The 20,707-nt window shown below is 61.0% G+C and overlaps 1 protein-coding gene across 1 annotated transcript in view; it reads right to left on the reverse strand.

Moving 5' to 3' along the window:
- Positions 1–20,565, reverse strand: part of LOC117644388 (protein phosphatase Slingshot) — a 63,663-nt gene extending 43,098 nt beyond the window's left edge. Inside the window, exon 1 of the mRNA XM_034383801.1 lies at positions 20,306–20,565. Coding sequence (XP_034239692.1) covers positions 20,306–20,362 — 57 coding nt within the window. The 5' untranslated portion in view covers positions 20,363–20,565. The remainder of the gene's footprint in view (positions 1–20,305) is intronic.
- Positions 20,566–20,707: the final 142 nt, after the last annotated feature.

Genomic DNA, 20,707 nt, shown 5'->3' on the forward strand with positions numbered 1-20,707 from the left:
CGTCGGGTTGGCAGAACTGAATCAAAATTAGAGGCTCGGCCCGATCGAGCGCGCCATCGCGTGTGTGTGCGTGTGTGTGTGAGTGTGTGTGTGTGTGCTAGTGTCCGCGCGGGCGAGAACAGACGGGGCGGAGGCTGCCGGGTCCATTTGGGACACCAGCTGTCGTTCCCGAACACAGGGCGCTGGCTGCGCGGGCTGCGCGGGCTCGGCGCGCCGAGCCCAGGTGCTAATTATCGTGTCGAGCTACCCGGCCTGCTTGGCCTGGACAGCGGTCTGCCGGGCGGGGCGAGGCGGGCCGAGGCGAGGCGCCAAACAGTGGGCCGTAACCACGAGGACGACGGGGACGTGGCCGACGTGGACTCGGATATTCACAATGGAGACTTAGAAGGGTAGGACTACCCAAGCGCATTCGGCAGCTTCAGCTTCACGGCGCCGTCCACTGCAAATCCGAGCGTTTTGCCCGGATCTGGCCGATTCCGGGCAAAGCGCGGCGCGGGAAGCGGGTTTCCGGGCCAGCCGGTCGGTTCGCTCCGGGAGGAGGGCAGCCCACCCGGCCGGCATTATAAACTTCCGATCGACTTCCGATCGGGCCGCTTCCGCGAGGCGGCGGCGGCCGGGTGGCGGCAAAACGGGTAGGCGGGTGGGAGACGCACAGTGGGCCAGAAGACCGGTGGAAGCGGTCAAAACTCTAGACGCGTTTTGAGCTCCAGAGTCGCTAAATGGGGCTCGAATCGAACGTGTGACCCCACCAACCCGAGTAAAAATAGAAGGCTGCAGAAAGGCTGACGCACGGCTGACGCATGGCTGTATGGACCGTTTTTTGGCTGTATGCATGGCTGCCGTGGCTGCCTTGCAGCCATGTCGCAGCCATAGCGACGTCCTGGACTTGCAGCCATGCACGCTGCAGTGGCTGGTCTGGCTGTTTCACGGAGCGCTTTGGCTGTGAAACGCTTCAGAAGCTGCGCACAGAAGCCTTTTGGCTGCCCTAAGCAGCCTATAAACGCTGCCACGCACAGCCAACTTAGCTGCAATGGCTGTAGGCTGCGCGTCGCAGCGTGTTAGCTGCTGGCGCCAGCCGGGCCGTGGCTAGACGTTACAGCCATGTAGGCTGCCACGGCTGTAGGCTGCTCGTCGCAGCGTGTTGGCTGCTGGCACCAGCCGGGCCGCGGCTGGACTTATCAGCCACGCGGGCTGCAATGGCTGTACGCTGCGCACTGCGCGTCGCAGCGTGCTGGCTGCTAGCGGCAGCCTGGCCGCGGCTGCACTTTACAGCCACGCAGGCTGCAATGGCTGTAGGCTGCGCGTCGCAGCGTGTTGGCTGCCGGATGCAGCCGGGCTACGGCAGGACTAAACAGCCATGTAGGCTGCAATGGCTGTAGGCTACGGATTGCAGCATGGTGGATGCTGGCGGTATTCAGGCAACGGTCGTATTCCTTGATTAAAGGGCTATAAAAAATAGAAAAAAATAGACTGGGTGCGTGGTATGCTGATATTTGAGTTGAATACGTTAACATACATAGGCCATGCAAGTTTCGTAAAAATCGGGAAACTTTTTTGTTATCTTCGATATCTCGGGAACGGTAAGTTCTACATGAAATTACTTGGCAGATTTGGATCCGGAACGGTGTTCGGACTCTAGAAAATCTACAAAGGGCTCCATAGAACTTCAAAGGGCGTAACAGGGACCCTCAAAGGTCCTCATGGGGACCTTCATGAACTAAGGAGTGAAGCCTAGTAGCGATATGGACGCTGCCTATGGCATCCACGAGGCTGTAGGATGCGGCCGAGATGTGGCTCTGACCCGCAGCTTCATAGCTGCCGGGGGCAGCGTGGGCCGGGCGAAAGAAGGCTGCCTGGAGCATCCTGAAGGCTGCGGGGTGCAGCCTACAGCAGCGCCTCACAGCCTCCAGGCTTCCGGGGACAGCGTGGCCCGGGCGAAGGAAGGCTGCCTGGGGCATCCTGAAGGCTGCGGGGTGCAGTCTAGAGCAGTGCCTCGCAGCCTCGTGGCTGCTGGGGGCAGCGTGGCTCGCGAAGGAAGGCTGTCTGGCGCATCCTGAAGGCTACGGGGTGCAGCCTAGAGCAGCGGGGGAGCGCTTACTGGGCTCCAAAGGGACACTTCAGTGGCTGGCAGGTGCAGCCAGAGAGGCTGCACCGGCTGCGGATGGCTGTATTTTGGCTGACGTATGTCCGAATACAGCCAATGTCTGCAGCCATCCGAGTTCCATCCGCGCTTGCGTCCGGCGCCGTCGTCCTCGGGCGAGCAGGAGCCGCAGCCCACCAAGGCGCAGTCCTGCAACAGAGCAAAAGGTAAGCACGGCAGCAAATTAGGGGTTCGGCATCGGAACCGAACCCGGAGGTCCCGCAGGGATCGCAGTCGGTTCACGGGTGGCTTCCCGCCGAAGAGGGGAAAGGCGAGCCCTGTGTTCCCCGCATGCCACGACGTTTCTCATGCTGGCCCCTTGGCTGGCCGCAGTCCACCGTCGGCGTCCCACAGTGGGCCAGAGGACCGGTGGAGGCGGCCAATACTCTACACGCGTTTTGAGCCGCTGAGTCGCTAAATGGGACTCGAACCGAACGTGTGACCCCACCAATGGACTGCTCTCCGAACGAGGAATCCGTTGGTGGGGTCACACGTTCGATTCGGGTCCTGTTTAGCGACTCTGGAGCTCAAAACGCGTCCAGAGTTCCGGCCGCCTCCACCAAGCCTCCACCGGTCTTCCGGCCCACTGTGCGTTGACGTACCGTCCCGCCTGCCGCGGGCCGCAACGCGCAACGGGAGCCGTGCACTGGACGACGCGACATGCAACGCGGTGCATTTCGCCAACCAGCCGCTTTCGACCAAGGGCGGCCGCTTTTCCCAGCGGCACTGCCAGCAGCAGCCAAAGCAGCCAACGGCAGCGGCAGCCTGCCGCACTGCATTCCCACGACATTAACTCGCTAATTCGCGGCCCAGCCGTCGGGTTGGCAGAACTGAATCAAAATTAGAGGCTCGGCCCGATCGAGCGCGCCATCGCGTGTGTGTGCGTGTGTGTGTGAGTGTGTGTGTGTGTGCTAGTGTCCGCGCGGGCGAGAACAGACGGGGCGGAGGCTGCCGGGTCCATTTGGGACACCAGCTGTCGTTCCCGAACACAGGGCGCTGGCTGCGCTGGCTGCGCGGGCTCGGCGCGCCGAGCCAGGTGCTAATTATCGTGTCGAGCTACCCGGCCTGCTTGGCCTGGACAGCGGTCTGCCGGGCGGGGCGAGGCGGGCCGAGGCGAGGCGCCAAACAGTGGGCCGTAACCACGAGGACGACGGGGACGTGGCCGACGTGGACTCGGATATTCACAATGGAGACTTAGAAGGGTAGAACTACCCAAGTGCATTCGGCAGCTTCAGCTTCACGGCGCCGTCCACTGCAAATCCGAGCGTTTTGCCCGGATCTGGCCGATTCCGGGCAAAGCGCGGCGCGGGAAGCGGGTTTCCGGGCCAGCCGGCCGGTTCGCTCCGGGAGGAGGGCAGCCCACCCGGCCGGCATTATAAACTTCCGATCGACTTCCGATCGGGCCGCTTCCGCGGGCGGCGGCCGCCGGCCGGGTGGCGGCAAAACGGGTAGGCGGGTGGGAGACGCACAGTGGGCCAGAAGACCGGTGGAAGCGGTCAAAACTCTAGACGCGTTTTGAGCTCCAGAGTCGCTAAATGGGACTCGAATCGAACGTGTGACCCCACCAATGGATAGCTCTCCGAACGAGGAATCCATTGGTGGGGTCACACCTTCGATTCGAGTCCCACTTACTGAATCTGGAGCTGAAAACGTGTCTCGAGTTTTGGCCGCCTCCACCGGTCTTCTGGCCCACTGTGAGACGCAGCCTTTTTTCGCCAGCGAGACGAGACGCACGGCTGGTCTGCCAGTCGGCCCGCCAGTCGGTTTGCCCGGCAGAAGGCAGAAGGCATTGGCGGTTGCATCACCGACCGGATCGGTACCCACGCCGTGCCCGCTGCCGCCGTGCCCGGCGCCCCGTCCGGTCCGGTTTGGCGGCGCGGCGTGGCGGGGCGCGGCGGGGCCCACCGGCTCGGCGCGCCCACAGCCCACAGAGTAGTAGTGCCCCCACAGCCCCCCACAGCCCGCACGGAAAATTATTGCCTCCGCGTTGTCCGGCTGGGTGCAATGCAATGTTCCTGCTGTTGTGACAAAGTCACGGTAATCTTTATTTCGAGTGCGGTGTGGCCGGCGGATGGCCTGGCCAAGGGACTGCCACGACGACTGGATGTCGTTGGATGTGCCGACAAGTGCGTTCCGAGTCGCCGAGTCGTCAGGGGGAGGGAAGGGGGAAGTCCCGTTAGCGCCGCGCCAAACGCCGCGCAGGCACGCAGCAATCACCCTCAAACCATTACCCGACACACACAAATTTTCTTTAAAAAACAAAAACAAAACAAAAAACGATAGGGGTTTTTGAGAACCCCTAAAAAAACTACACAGAAGCTGCGAAAATTCACGAAAAACAATATTTCAATAAATAAGTTTTTATCGAAAAATTCAATGTCCCTTATTTTCCAGTTTCTAGTCGCCATTAAACGAACCGGCAGGCGGCAGGGCCCAATCAGCGCGTGTTCCTTAAGACACACACGCACACACACGCACACGAACGCACTGGGGCTTTCGGGCCGTAATAAGCCCGGCCGCTGATAGCGAGCAGGCCACTGGCTCCGGCTCCGGCCGCGCAGGTAAGTGCAGTCTGGTGCAATGTTACTTTAACGACCCGCGGCACGGCAGGGCAGGGCAGGGCAGGGCAGGCTGCAGCGGCAGGCAGGCCAACGACGCAATGAAATCACGCATAAAACGCACACACAGGGGCAGCGCCGGGCAGCGCGACACGCATGCGCAATGCAGCCAACTCGCGAACATCGTCAATGCCCGCCCCGCCCAGCACGCGTCCGCGCACACACACACACACACGCACAGACAGACAGACACACACACACAAAGTGGAGCCGGCTACCGGTATCACGCGCAAAGGGCTATTTAAGTCCAAGGGCCGGGGCCGACGCGGCCGGCGGGGTAATGGGCGAAGGGGCCGATGGGGCGATGCGTGGCGCCGCGTTCGCGTTGCAGCACCGCCATCACACTGTATTAGTCCCAGACGACGCGCCACCGCGGCGACACAGTGCAACGCAGTGCGACGCAGTGCAACGCAGTGCACCATACCGACCGCGCTTTTGCAACGCGACGCTGCGGAATCGAACGGCACGGCGCCATTTAAATTTGCCGCGCCTCGGCCGGCCAATGAGAGCGTGCGTCTTTAACGAGAGCGGCACCGCCAGTGTAGCGCCTGGATTAGCGCGGCTAGCGTGGCTAGCGCGGCACCGCACTGCCCAGTGGCCGGGCCAGCCGAGCCGCTGCAGCTCGCCAGTGCACTTGGCTGCCTTGGCCAGGAAGCGCCCCCCCGCCGGGCCCGCCGGCCGACATCGCCGTGCTTTCCGCGTGCCGCACCCGCGTCGCCTCGTCTCTCTCGCACCCCCGAGGCCCCGTCCGTGCGAGAGAGAGACGGCCACGCACGGCGCGGGGCGCGCTGCGCGCAGTGTGCCGCCAGAGCCAAAAATAAATCAAACTGCACGGCAACGACGCCACCGCCAGCGCTACAGTGCCGTGGCCGACCCGACCCGTTACATGCATGCGGTGCGGACGCGGACTTGCATCCAGGGCGGCAGGCCTGGCCAAAGGCCTGGCCAAAGGCCTGGCCAAAGGCCTGCCGTAACCTCTCCATCCCGGTCGTGTTTAGCGGCGGCACCTTGCGAGGGAGGGAAGAGACAGAGAGAGGTCCAAGTTTGGGGCTCCGCATTTTATCCTCTCATTCAAATTGCTCCGTTCCTCCTGGTGCTGGAGAGAGACTGGCGAAGAGGATCTCTCTCTCTCTGGAGGATCCGGGATCCAATCCGGGCGGCGCGGGGCACGCGCAGCGCCGCGCAGCCGCGTAGCGCAGCACACCGCGATTGCGTACGGGTCGTGTCTGGGTCTGGGCAGACCAGACTCTGCCAGGGAAATTAGCTTCCTAGAGAAAGCAAAGAGCAAAGGCGAGGCTCCGCATCGCTCCGCACACACAGCGAGTCGCACTTCTCCGACCAGAGTTACCCTCCTCAAGTTCGGCGGCCGCTTCCCAACAGAAAACGCGCAAAAACAACAACAAAAACAACAGCACCCGCACAGGGCCGTCTGCTCTTTTACGGTGGCCGTTGTCTGTTCTTTCCGCTCCTTTCCTACGCGATGCTCGACGCCGGAAAAGCGGAAAACCGCGACCTTCCCGTCGGCCGGCCCGCCGCGCCGCCGCGCTCGACGGCCTCCTCCGACGCCGCCGCCGGAATGCGGCGGTGGCGGGGCGGATCGGCCAAACAAACCGCCGTGCCCCGTTAGCAGGCCAAGCAGGGCACCAGGGTTAAGGCCGTAGGAGCGCAAAATTTTTTTTTCGCTAATCGATAGTGACTGATGTGTTGAACCATCATGTCGAACCGTTTTGCCCCGCGACGCTTAGTTCAGGCGTCGCGACGCCTCAAAGTTCGAAATTTTAGCATTTTCGGAAGCACCGATTGGGGGAATCAAGGGTCACTGCGACTTGAAATTTTGCACACATGTTGGCAGTGACGATATGAAGGGCTTGTGGTGGTTTGATTTGCGTTCCAAGTTCCAGGAGCGCTCCTGGAACACCTTGAAAGTTAGTGATGTTTGGAAAGCCACTGAGGGGGAACTAATAATACGCCGAGAAAATGAAACCCCAAGTGCACTAGGCCCAATCTTCCTCTTCAAGGCAAAGTTTTCCCCGTGACGATAGGAGTTGTGGTTTTCGAGATCCGTGCGTTAGAAAACTACCCAGATTTGCAGGTCCTGCACCAGTAGAGAGAGACAGGCTGCTTCGGCCGATGTGTTGTTTCCGTCGCACACCGGAGCTCGAGGCAGGTAGTCGGGGTCCGGGGTGACGCGCCGGGCGGACAATAGGCGAGCCGTCAAGGAGCCGTCTGCAATGCAGGCGGCACCGAGCCCCGACCAGTTTTGGCCGATTTTCGTCGCGATTTCGGTAGAAATTATCGTAGAACAGGAATTCAAACACCATTCGACCCAGCTTTTTACAACGAATCTATTGCCGCATTTTCCAAAATCGGAAAAAGGCTCGTTTGAAAATTTCTATTTTGGGTCTTGGGGTTATAAATCAGCCTGTCATCATCGTCGCCTCGGCGCAGCCCATTGTGAAGCAGGCCTCTCCATACAAAAGGGAGGCGGTCCCTTCGCTACCTGAAAGCTTAAATTTTTCTAACGCGTCGTTTGACGCTGATGGGATGTTCACCATCGTACTCGGGATGAAAATGTCGAACTTTCCATCTAAAAATTAAGTTTCTGCGGCCACTTTTAACAGAGCAATGAGAACAATTTTTTTAGCTATATAGAAATAATCAGTACTTCGCAAAAAATATTTTGTTAAAATTTGGTCGAAACTTTTGATTTTGACCTGAAACTTGGACTTAGGAGTTGAAGACCGACCCCGAGCTCACGAAAAGCTGGCGATCTGCTCCGTGCGGCCCAGGCCGAGCCCCGTGCCGGGATGTCATTCACCCGCACTCCGGCAGGCCGGCCATAAACAGCCGGCCGAGGGTGCATTGTCTGCGAACCAGGTCTACGGGGCATCGGGACCCCGGCCTCAGACGACTGCGGATGCACCCGAAAGCGCTCTCGGATGCTACCATTCTCAGAGTAGCCACCCGCTCCTACGCCCTTAACGATGTTAGCTGTTAGCTGTCCGGGCGGAGAGGCGCGGCGCCGCCCGCAAGGCCGCCAACGCCGTGGTCGCCGTCAGCGACAAAGGCGGCGGCCGGGCGGCCGCCGACGCCGACCCCCCGGTCCCGGTGCCCGGCGCGGCCAAGCCGCGACAAATTCGCGGCAATTTGCGGGTGAGACAACGGCAAAAGGCGCGCCGCCGCGGCTGCCGCCGCCATCGAACGGCGCCGCGAGTGCGAGAGAGACGGAGAGTCGGCGGGCAATCGGCGTGGCGGCGGCGGAGGCGCGCCTCTTGCCGTCCCGTTGCCGATCAGGGCCACTTCCTGCTGCGGTGCCGCGGCAAAGGGCACGCCGGGCACGCCACTGTGGGCACGCTCGGAGGGTCGCCGCCTCGCCGTGCCTTGCTGTGCGGCCGCAGACGAAAAAGAGACAGAGAGAGAGAGAGGCGAGAAAAGCGCTGCATTCGGCGCGTCACGTCACAATGACACACGGGGTTATTCGCAGTTGGCACTCGCGCCGCTTGCGCCGCTTTCTCCCGTGGGCGACATTTGCCCTCTCTCTCTCCCTCGCTCTCGTCAGTCTGCTGTTCAAACACCGCCCCGGGCGACCCTTTTTTTCCTCGTGCACCTGACGAGGGGGCGGCCGGCTTCTCGCTTGCAAATGAGGCCGAATGAAGCCATCTGCACCGCTGGCAGCAGGCTGAGCTGTCTGTCTCTCTCGCACTCACGGGGCGTCCCGAGCAGGGTGCGAGAGAGACAGCTTGGCCTGGCCGGCACTGGCCCGCACACAAAGCCCCACCCTGAGCGCCGCCCGCGGGGGCAGCAGCAGGTGGAAAGGGAGAGGGGGGGGGGGGGGCAGGCGCGTCACCCCCAAATAAGCACCCAAGGGCGGCGGGGGAGGGGCGGGGCGCGATTGGCGGAGGGGGAGGGGGAGGCGGTGCAGTGCGTATCCTGTTTTGGCGTCGCGAGGCGCCGCGCCGCGTGGCCGCCGTCTCCGTCACACCCTCGCCGACGGCGACCCCCGCGAGCGAGCGACAGAGAGAGAGGGAGCGAGGGGCCACGCCGAGGGCCACGCCGAGGGCCACGCATGCGCCGAGGGGGGCGCTATTCTTGCATCGGCCGCCCGAACTGTACGGACGGAGCGGTCGGCGAGGGCCCCGGTCGGCCCCGGTCGGCCCCGCTCGGCCCCACCACCCCACCGCGGCCAAACGCCAGCCGGCAGCGCGCGCCAGCTCACAAAAGAAACCGCTTCTCAGAAGTCCCGGCAGGACGCGGCACCCCTCGCGACCCCTACGCTAGACCAGCACCGTGCGTGCACTTGGCTTTTTGCAGCCTGCCATCATTAGTGCGGGCACAATGGGGCCTCCACTGCACGCCCCACGGCCCACGGGGCCCCAACGGCCGGCCGGACGGACGCTCGGAATCAAAGTACAAAGTACACACCGCACCGTCAAATCGCCGGCCGGAAAACAATCTCGCCCTTCAAAGGGAACGATATTCATTTCGTTCGACGGTTCGCCGGCCGGTGGATGTGGATCGAATTATATGTCCCGGTCGACTTCCGACCGGGGGAACAGTTTTTATTTTTTGTACTCAAATTCCTCCCACAGCAGTGGGGCAAAGGCATTACTACAGTGGCGCGGCTTTCTCCCTCCGCACTTTGCAGTGGGCAGGCAAAGTCCGCACTAATCCGCGACGCACACAGGAAGCGCGCTGCCGAAGCACGCCGAGGCAAGAAAGAAAACAGCGCAAACACTCGTTCCTCCAGTGTAGTTCCTTGGTGGTACCTACCTATTTTTTTTTTACCCCCTTCTTTTCTCTCCCCTTTAACGACGAGCCTCACAAAGGGAAGCCTATCGGCAGCGGTTTGCCAGGCGAAAACAACAACAACAATAGCAAACGACACAAAGTAGAAAAACGGCCTGCGCAACCAAGTAAAACTGAAATCCACGTTGACAGCAACAACAACAACAACAACAACAACAACGGTCGGCGGCGCGCGCGGCGGCGTGGCGGCCTGGCTTGGCCCTCACGGCCGCGCCTTTTCGGCGGCAACACTTCCCGCCATTCTGCGTTTCGTTTTTCCGCCGCGGGGCCGTGGAGGTCGGGTCGGTGGCCGCGCGCCGCACCGCGTGCACCGCAGCGCGGCCTGGCTGCTGCAAGAGGATGCATGCAAGCGCAGCTAGCGCAGCGCCAGCACCAACCTTGACTCGCTTCATCATCCGCCAAAGCTGTGCGCACACACACACACACACACAAAGACACGAATGACACACGCGCGCGCGCACGCACACACGCACACACACACACACACACGACACGAAGGGTACGAAATTAGTGAAAAAATTGAGACTTCTATTTGCCTTCCCATTCATTCCATGACGGAGCAAAAGACGACCGGCAGCGCTTGCAGCACTTTGCGGCGCATCATGGCACGGCCAGTGCGGTCAGCCGGTCCACCTGCTCGTGTGTGTGTGTGTGTGTGTGTGTGTGTGTGTGTGTGTGTGTGTGTGCGCGCGCGTGTGTGTCGATGATGGGCTCAGCCAGAGACGGGCCACTGCACTCCAAACGCGTGCGTGAATGTGCTTGTACGTGCGTCCGCGTGCGTCTGTGTGTGTGTTGGCGATGCTGCAGAGATAAGGGTTCCGCTGGATGGGTGGCCAGGCCCCCGCTGCCCCCGCCGGGCCGTCCCGTGTTACTGGGGCATGAGGGCTGGCCGGGCCGGCCCGCCTCTCTGGCCAGCTGCAGCCGCTGGTGCTGCAAATGCTAACGGTGCCCGCGGTGCCCCGCCGATGGCCCCGCCACGGCCCGCCCCGCCCCGCCCCGCCCCGCCGAGGCGTCGATTCCCACTTCTTAATTCGCGCGTCGTCGTCGTCCGACTCCAGACTCGTCCGGCGACTGGCTCCAGCACCACTCCGGCCTGGAGCCTCCGGGTGGACGGGCGCCACGCAGCACAGTGGGCCAGAAGGCCGGTGGAGGCGGTCAAAACTCTAGACGCGTTTTGAGCTCCGGAGTCGCTAAATGGGACTCGATCCGAACGTGTGACCCCACCAATGGATTGCTCTCCGAACGAGGAATCCATTGGTGGGGTCACACGTTCGGTTCGAGACCCGTATAGCGACTCTGGAGCTCAAAACGCGTCCGGGATTTCGACCGGGATTTCTGGCCAATCCACTGTGCCTCGCCTCTTCCTCCCGGAAGCCTCGCGCCTCGCGGTGCAGGGATGCTGCGGTTTCATTTGGGCACGTGTCAGAGCGAGGCAGAGTAGAGTGACCTGAATGCCAGTGCGCGCCGCGCCGCGCTGCACTGGTTGCTCTCACTCCCACTCGCGCTGCACCAGTTCCTCTCACTCCCACTCGGCCCGGCACGGCCCGGCACGGCCCGCCGCGCTCGCAGACTGGCAGAACGCGGCGCAGAGCCGCAGAGGCGTACCCAGAAGTGATACCGCCTTCCACGGGTCAGGCCTCGAGGAACGCCCCGCTGCGGCGGAGGAACGCCCCGCCGGAACGCCCCGCTGGAACGCCCCGCTGCGGCGGAGGAACGCCCCGCTGGAACGCCCCGCTGGAACGCCCCGCTGGAACGCCTTCGCTTCCTTGGTCGTAACTGTCACCGCGGCCCGGGCCAGTTACGCGCTTCCACCGAGGACGCCGTCGAGGAGGCCGAGATGATGATGGCCAGTTCGCACGCCGCCGCGTCCACCTGCACCACTGCAGCCCCCCCCCCCCCCCACACACACACAAAGCGGCGCGGGACGAAATATTCCTCGGAAACGTCGTATAAATGTTACGCCACCGCCGCGGCGCCGTCGTCGACGTCGTGGTCTCGGTGACAATGGCGGCCAATCGCCTGCCTGGTGCAACGCGACGCGGCGACGCGGCGCTGTTTCAGACGCGAAAGCGCGCGCCGCGATGCAGGCGATGCACTGTGGATGGGCGGGTCGAATCCAGCAACAACAACCAGCCGAAACAACAATACCATTCACGCGGGGAGTCTGCCGCGCCGAGGCGGGCCGTTGCGTAAGAGCCAAAGACCGTCATCGAATCCAAGCTAAACACGGGAAAGCTACCGAGTCGAAACGCGGTGACCCCCGGCCCCCTCGGGGTGGGGCACAGTGGGCCTGAAGACCGGTGGAGGCAGCCCAAACTCGAGACGCGACTTGAGCTCCAGAGTCGCTAAATGTGACTCGAACCGGACGTGTGACCCCACCAATGGATTCCTCGTTCGGAGAGCAATCCATTGGTGGGGTCACACGTTCGGTTCGAGTCACATTTAGCGACTCTGGAGCTCAAAACGCGTGTCCACCGGTCTTCTGGCCCACTGTGCGGGGCGGGGGGCCACTGGCCACTGGGCCCCGCTGGGCCGTCCCACCAGGTGCATCGCAGGCCGGAATGTCAACACATGACTGCGGCTAGCCGACCGCCTGGACCGTCCGGGACAGTCGACTCGCGTTGCAGCCATCGGCGTGCCCGCGGGGCCGTCGTGTCCACCGTCAGCGTGCCCGGCAGCCCTTTACCCGGAATCAACGGGCGCGATCGGAATCTGGACGGCAGAGGCGACATTCGGCCTTTCGTTGGCTTGTAAAACGAACATCGTTATGTACATGTCAAGGTATATTATTGCCCGCCCCCAAAAACATGCTTATCGCACTAGGCTTGTTCAACGCAGTGACTTCGTCGGCGAGGCTTAGGAACACTGCCGAGCCCAATGACGTTTCCATACCACGGGAATCGTCGGGAGCCCCACTCGGGCGAGGTGTAAGCACGCTGTAAGTACGCGTCACCCGGGGCGCCGCACCTAACGGGACCGACCTCGTCAGGAAGGGCGTCCGAAGTGAGTCATGCGTCGGCCGACTCGACTGCGCCAGCCGCTCGTCAGCCAATCAGCGAAGACTTCAGGAGAAGGCCGCCGTCGGGTCCGGAGCGCCCGAGCGCCCACCAAACGAGGCATAGGCTTCCCTGCGCCACAGCGCCGCCCAGCGGGCCAGTCGACGCTCCATTACCATTACCATTACGGGCTAGACCACACATGATCGTATGCCGTTTCGGGCCCGACACAAGCTCGCCTGCACTGCAAAACGAGACGCTCCAGGCGCTCGGCCCGGCTCGGCCGAACCAGAAACCAGCAGAAGCAGCGCCAGATGTTTCGACTTGGTCCATTTCCTGGTCCACGCTGTGACGCCATCCTGACCTCTCGGTCACTTCTTCATTGCCCCCCCCTTTCCCCCTCATGATGTCTAGCTAACTGCCATCGCCTCATATCAGAGGGCAACGGGTCTAGCCAACGACCGGGCGGGCGGACAGACGGATAGGCGGGCGGACAGACGGATAGGCAGACAGACAGACCGCGCTGCGCCGTCCAACGACACCGCACTCCGTACGTACACCTGAGGCGGTCGAGATCGTCCTCCGTCCTACACTAGAAAAAGAAAACTCGTGGCGCGGAATCCGAAGTTTTTCTTCCCGACAGTGTGGCGGTCTTCTGGTGAGAGCGACCGCACCGCACCGCGTCACATTCAGTCCGCCGGTGTGGGCGGGGCGGGGCGGGGCGGGGCTGCGAGCGATAAGCGCAATGAGGCATCGCCACCGAAATAAAGCGGACTAGAGCCCTTTATACACCCATGGTGCATCGTGGAGGAAAAGTACAGCCAGGTGTTCGTTATCCAATACTGCCGCGTTCAAGAACCCAGTGCGCCTCACAGTTGGCCAGAAGACCGGGGGAGGCGGACAAAACTCTAGACGCGTTTTGAGCTCCAAAGTCGCTAAAAGGGACTCGCACCGAGCGCGTGACCCCACCAATGGATTGCTCTCCGAAAGAGGAATCCATTGGTGGGGTCACACGTTCGGTTCGAGTCCTATTTAGCGACTCTGGAGCTCAAAACGCGACTAGAGTTTTGTCCGCCTCCACCGGTGTTCTGGCCCACTGTGCGCCCCCGCCCTGCTCTGCTTAGCTCTGCTTCCGTCCGTACAGTCGCGCGAAGCGGCAAAGCGCACGGCCCCGCGTCGCCCGCGTCGCACACGCCAAACGCCCTTCCAGACACTTTCACCGCCACCATGACTCATGGACTCCATGGACTCGCCGCCACACTGCCAAGGCCTGCCCGGCCTGCCCGCCGGACACAAGGCGGAGAAAGCAAAAATCCGAGTAAACGGCTAGATCGGCAACAACACCAACAAACGCCCACTGCCGGACAATTTGAAAGCCCTCACGCGCATCTCCTGCGCACTTTTACGTCAAAATTTTGTTTTAAAAAGAAAATACACCTTCTTTTGTGGCGAAAAGACAGGCGCCTTGGTTCATTGACCGTGCAGCAGGTGCCTTTTGCCTAACGCTTTTCTAATGCACTGCAACGGCAGGGGCTTTTTGCACAATCCGCGCAAGCCGAGGCGCAAGCCCCCCAGCTAGCGTGGCCATAGCGCGGCTAGCGTGCCGCCGGCCTGCAGCACGGCCTGCAGCACGGCCTGCAGCACGGCCTGCAGCACGGCCTGCAGCACGGCCTGCAGCACGGCCTGCAGCACGGCCTGCAGCACGGCCTGCAGCACGGCCTGCAGCGGCATCGAGCATTGTCCCGGCACGCCACGCCACGGCTAGCAGTGCCTCGCCATCGCGGCCCGCACGCCAGCCTTGCCACATTTCACACACAAAATTTTCAAACCTTTCACAACTACATTTTTTCGGCATTTTTTTGACAGTTTTTTTTCTTTAAGGACATCTATTTGATTTTATCAAGTCCATTCTACGCATATTAGAAAACACACTTGATATTTTGAAACCACGTGGTCGACATTTGGCAAGACGACGGGTCGGCGGCCCTTGCTCCCGACTGACATTGACCGACTGGCGTTCTCTCTCTCTCTCTCTCTTTCTCTCTCTTTCGCACGCGATTTGCTCGAAACCTAAACGCGCCGCCTTGGGAGCGCGGGGCAGCGAAATGGAACGAGAGTGCGAGTGAGTGAATGAGAGAGTGTGCCGGCCGAGGTGTGGGAGCGAGAGAGAGGGGAGAGGGGCCAGGCCGGCCCCGGGTATCTGGCATGGAAATGGCGTGTGCAGGTGTGTGCCTTTGTGCGGCCTTTGCCTGGTCCAGCGCCGCCACGCCGCCACGCCGCCAAGGCGTCTAGCGGCACCGCTTCACCTTGGCACACATCGAACGCCGGAGGAAGAGGGACTCGAAGAGGGAGGGGGAGGAGCGGGCGGGATGGGTCCGCCGGGAGGAGGCAGCGCACAGTGGGCCAGAAGACCGGTGGAGGCGGACAAAACTCTAAGACGCGTTTTGAGCTCCAGAGTCGCTAAATGGGACTCGCACCGAACGTGTGACCCCACCAATGGATTGCTCTCCGTACGAGGAATCCATTGATGGGGTCACACGTTCGGTTCGAGGCCTGTTTAGCGACTCTGGAGCTCAAAACGCGTCTAGAGTTTTGGCCGCCTCCGCCGGTCTTCTGGCCCACTGTGCAGAGCGCCGACTGTCTCTCTCGCACCCATGGGACGCCGCGTCCCATGGGTGCGAGAGAGACACGGCTACGTCGACAGTCAACGACGGCAACTGCTGATACAATGTCAATGCGTGGCAATGTCAACGTCCGCGGCCTCTCCAAGTTCGTCCTCGCCCTCGAAGGCCGGCCGGCCGATAAGTCCCTTGCCGGATACACCCACACCTTGACGGCGACGCGACGAGTGCTTCGGTCAACACGACGGCGCTGCTCGTCACTTTTTGTTGCTTTCCTAGACCAACGAACCGTTGCATCGCTATCGCCTCGACCTCGATCACGGCCTCGATAAGCTGCTGCAGGGTGCTGCAGCGCGGATCCCACTCCACGCCGTCAAGGCCCCCTCCTCGCAGGGGCGCCGCTAAAAACGACCCAAATGACGGCACTCGGCTGGAGCAAAAAGCAGTGTGACCGTCTCCTTCACTGGACTTGCGCCGCGCGCGCCGCAATTTGTCATAACGGGCCTTTTTGGCGTGGACGGTACACTGTACGCGCCTTGCCGCCTTGCGCCGACAACACGGCGCAACACGGCGGACCGGACCGGCAGGGCCGGAGGCACGCCAGAGGCCCGGGGCCCGGAGCCACCCGCCCGCAGCGGAGGTAGGTCAGCCACGCAGGCACGCACGCTCGGCGGTACGCCCTGGTGCGCCCAGCCCGCCCAGCGGTACGCCCTGGCCTGCCTGGCCTGCCCTGCCCTGCCCTGCGCAGAGGTCAGCCCGCCAGTCCACTCATCCAGTCTCCACCTTCGCCGGGCCGCGTGCCGGGGCGGGGCGGGGCGGCGGAAGGAACGGCGGCCTAAGGTCGCGCTCCCAACGGGGCCATCGGGCCGGCCCGCCTTGCCTGCCTGCGAGCGGTACAGTCCCAAAAGAAAACATCATTGCAAACCAAACGACCCGAAGCCGGAGCCGACTCCAGTAGACGCGTTTTAAGCTCCAGAGTCGCTAAACAGGGCTCGAAGCGAGCGTGTGACCACACCAATGGATTGCTCGTTCAGAGAGCAATCCATAGGTTGGGGTCACGCGTTCGGTTCGAGTCCCATTTAGCGACTCTGGAGCTCAAAACGCGTCGAGCGCCCGCGCAAGTCCGGGTAGGCCAGCCCGCCACACCGTGCCGTCGCGCAGGTCTGCCTACCCGCCGGTCTGCAGGCGCCTCGCCGAGCCTCGCCGCGCCACTGGAGGAAAGATACGCGCGGTCGTAGAAAATGGCGCAAAATAGGCTTCGCCTGCTAATTTCACTGCAAGACCCGGCAAATGTTTGTTTATTTTTTCACGGTGCAGGCCCGGCGCTGGCCGGGGAAACGCCGCGTCACTTTTCTCTCTCTTTCAAGGTGAATCAAGGCGTTAATTAAGCCAGACAGAGAGAAAACAACAAAAGGGCGCGCTGTCGCAAAAGGCGAGGCGAGCGGTATGGCCGCGCGTGTGTGAACCCGCGCGCACAGACACACACGCAGACAGACAGACAGACAGACAGACAGACAGACAGACAGACAGACAGACAGGCATACAGACAGACAGACAGACAGACAGACAGGCAGACAGACAGACAGACAGACAGACAGACAGACAGACAGACAGACAGACAGGCAGACAGACAGACAGACAGACAGACAGACAGACAGACAGACAGGCATACAGACAGACAGACAGACAGACAGACAGACAGGCCGACGGGCGGACAGACGGAATGACCCGACGCGTCATCTGGACCACCAGGTGTGCAAGTTCGCACCTACCGTGCGACGCCGCGGCGCCGATCTTCCCACAAACCGCGTCGCATTTTGTTTTCTATTTTTTTTAGATCCGTTTTTTCCCCTGTTCGCTCCGTGACGCGGGAACACGGCGAGGACGGCGCCATTATTCCGACATTTCTCTCTCTTTTTTCTCACTCTTTCTTCCCGCCGTGATGCCTGTCGTCGCGCTAGCCGCGCCGTCCCGTCTGTTTCGGCGCCGTGCCGGCCGTTGCCTTGCAGTGCAGGCGACGGCCAGTTTTTGGAGCGTCTTTGAGAAAGGTCGGCTTGCCTAGGGCTTTGCCTGCCAGTGTGCTAGCCCTGTCCACCACCACGAGGCGTTCACTGGGGCCGACGTGTCACTCACCCTGCTCGGCGTGTGGACCACGCCATGCACCGCGGCGTGCGCCGCTCCGAGCACGCCGTGGCCGTGCAGGCCGTGCAGGCCGTGCAGGCCGTGGGCCCGGCTGGGCCGAGGGGGCGGCCGCCGCGCCTGTGGGGGCTGGGGGTGCAGCACGGCGCCGTCGCGACCGCCCTGGTGGCCCTGCTGGCCCTGCTGTACCGACAGCCAGGGGTTGTTGTTGGCGTTCCTCCGCCGCTTGGTCGACGACGAGGGGATGGTCGCCCAGGGCGACGGCGGCGCCGGGGCGCTCGGGGGCGGCAGCACGTACAGCATGGCGTCGGCGGCACTACGCCCCTCCCGACCACATGGTCCGCGGCACTGACACTCACACACACACGCGCGCGCACGCACACTGCAAGACACGAGGCACTCACACACACGCGCGCGCAGCACACGGACACGCGTCCTCTCGGCCAGAGCGCCGCGTGCCAACTGAACAGCTGAGAGAAGCACACCGCCGAGCAGACCGCCGCACCGCAGCCAGCAGGGCCAGCAGGGCCAGCAGCCACGCCGCGGCCGGGCGGGGCTGGCGGGGCAGAGCGGTGGGGCCGAGAGGGGCACCGGGGGGGGGGGGGGGCTGCGGACGGCGGCACACGCTTTGTTTACAGACATCGGGCGCGGCGGCGCGGCGGTGCAGCCGCCAAGCGCAGCAGGAAGCGATGCCGCCTTTAGGAAACCAATCAGAGGGACCGAAGGCAACCCCGGCCGGGAGTCGAACCCAGGACCTGGACAGCGCCCGGCAGCAAGGCAACGTCGAGCTAGAAATCACCGAGAAACCGTGAAACGAACCAATCAGTCGAGGCCGCTGTCTAAAAAGACGAAATAAAAGACAAATCTCCACGGATGATATGGAAGTTGATCTTCGTTTCTTTGACGAGTGATTAATTTTTTTTGGAGCGTATTTTCTTTTTGAGCGCATCCTGCCACGCTAGGCCGCGCCGCTGCCGAGTGCATGGCGATGCATCGCCTGTCGTTCCATCACGTTTTGCCACCATTATGAGCCGCGGCCGGTACGTGGCGCCCCGCCCCGCCCCGCCCCGCCCCGCCCCGCCCCGCATAGGGCTGTCGAGCAGGCCCCTCCAGAGGGGCCGTTCTTCACGACAGACCCATCACAGCCGCTGCGTTCCGAAGAGTCGTTCCGCCACTCCGTCCCTCTCGCACTCACGGGGCGTGCCGGAGGGCCGTGGGGCGCGAGAGGGACAGCGGCGATGGGCGGCTCTTCGGAACCCAGCGGCTGGCCAGAGCGAGGTAACGTCGGGTTCATACCTCTTTCGGCAGCACTACCAGCACGCGAAGAAAATGGCTCGCCGTCGCGACCGCGGCGCCCCGCCTGCAGGGCACTGCACTGTCGACAGCGCTAGTCCGCGTTATGCGTTACGCCGGCGTCGCGTAGCGCGGCGTCGCGATGACAGCCAGGATGCGCGGCATAGCGCGGCATAGCGCGGCATAGCGCGGCACGGGGCATAGCGCGGCACGGGGCAGGCCGGCTGGCGCGCAAAGCCAGCAAAGCGGTGCAAAAGTCGCTCAAAAGGGCAATCCCGCATGCACCTTGAAATGGAGTTGAAACCGCGGGGCGGGGCGGGGCGGCGGAGTCCGCCAAGCGGCGGCGAGTGGCGGGGACACCGCGCCACCGCACCACCGTGGAAGGAGAAGGAGTTGGGCATGCACGATGCACGCACTGCTACGCCACTGCTACGGCCAACAACCTCACCTTGCACCGCCCTGCCCCCCCCCTCTTTTTCCCTCGAGGCTAGGATAGGAATCCCTCAATCGCTACACTGCTTCCAGCTCGCGTCGCGGTGGTGACTGCAGTGACTGCCGCCCCCCCCCCCCTTTCCCTTACCACAGCCTGGTCTGCAAGAGGCTAATGAAGCTTTGTGCCCATTCCGAGCCTCATGACACTTGTGCCGAGAGAGAAAGAGAGAGAGAGAGAGGGGCGGGGGAGCTTATTCCTGCTAGACAACATCATGACACTAGAGCCATGGCTAAAAAAAAAAAAAAAAAAAAAAAAAACTAAATTTTTAAAAATGCTATTGTTGTCTGTTTGGTGTAAACTGTGATGGTTTCTGACAGAATCAAAGCCCCACTTCAATGCAGTTCCCAACATCTCGTTGTTGATGTGGGCAAGTTACTTTATCATTGAAAAAACATCAAAACCATTAAATCCATATTCCAACGCTCTCTACAATTTATCAAGGGAGGTTTGAGCTGAGTATATGAAAAGCGTATTACACTAATGTGCTCCACTTAGTTCACAACAGATATCCACTACACATTGCGTTTGATTCATCTCTATAATAAAACATGGCCAATCTTGTGAAAAATAACTCAAAAATTTGACGAAATTACATGGTTATGGTACAATAATTAGGAGAAATCCATAAATGTCAGCTAAGATCCCTAAGATCCTTGACTACTGAAATAAACAAATCTTTGACCATGACATGTCAAGAACAATTACATCAACTTCGGAAACATAAAAGAAACCCATTTACAGATAGTATAATAACAAAAAACAAATGAATAAAAAATGGGCACATGCACATCTAGCGTGGCTTGATTTAGAAATTTTCCAAATCAGTCTCAGGACAATGGCCACAGGTTAGGTTAGAATGTGTAAGAGTGTTTGAAAACAGGATCTTAGAATAAATTTGTAAGGCACTGCCATGATTGACCATCATATTCAAATGAATTCGCTTAGTGACGGGCGACTGTTTAATTCAATTGAAAGCAGGGAAAAAACAGGATAGAGTTTGCTCCTGACAGGATAGAACTCCATTGTTGACGTTCGCGTAGAGCTCGATATTGAGCGAATAAACGACTGTAAGCAACATAACCTATAACCAGACATAGGCAAGTCTGCTCTACAATCATTGGAACATGAAATCGGTCAATTAAACACGTCCTCCGCGGCAAAATAGCTCTTCGTCAAAGGAAAATAACACGCCTACTTACAGAGGTTGAGGGAGAGTTGCTGACACTTGGAGAGCGCTGAACAGTCACCAACGCCATTTCAAGTCTTTGATAACACTTTCAGTTCACTTTCACCACATTCTTGCTTGAAATCATCACTCGCGTCGCGTGCAAAGCCACATTTTTACCCAAAAACCGTCGATTTCGTAAACAAATGGACCATTATTGCCATTGATTGGTGTTGGATGCGATCTTTCACTGCCTAGGGGCCTTGTGCCTCGGTCCCGCTCGGTATGGCGGATAGGGCAGGCTCACAACAGCTTCTGCGAGTCACTAGCGGTGATGGGACCAACAACGTTCCCTTCCATCTGGGGATCATTCTCGCGGGAAGCTTGAATTTTGACTTCTTTTCTGCTGTTTATCGGGCATTTGGATCGATTTATG

Source organism: Thrips palmi, unplaced genomic scaffold (genome assembly GCF_012932325.1).
Source record: "Thrips palmi isolate BJ-2018 unplaced genomic scaffold, TpBJ-2018v1 HiC_scaffold_18, whole genome shotgun sequence".
In the NCBI taxonomy this organism is placed as follows: Eukaryota; Metazoa; Arthropoda; class Insecta; order Thysanoptera; family Thripidae; genus Thrips; species Thrips palmi.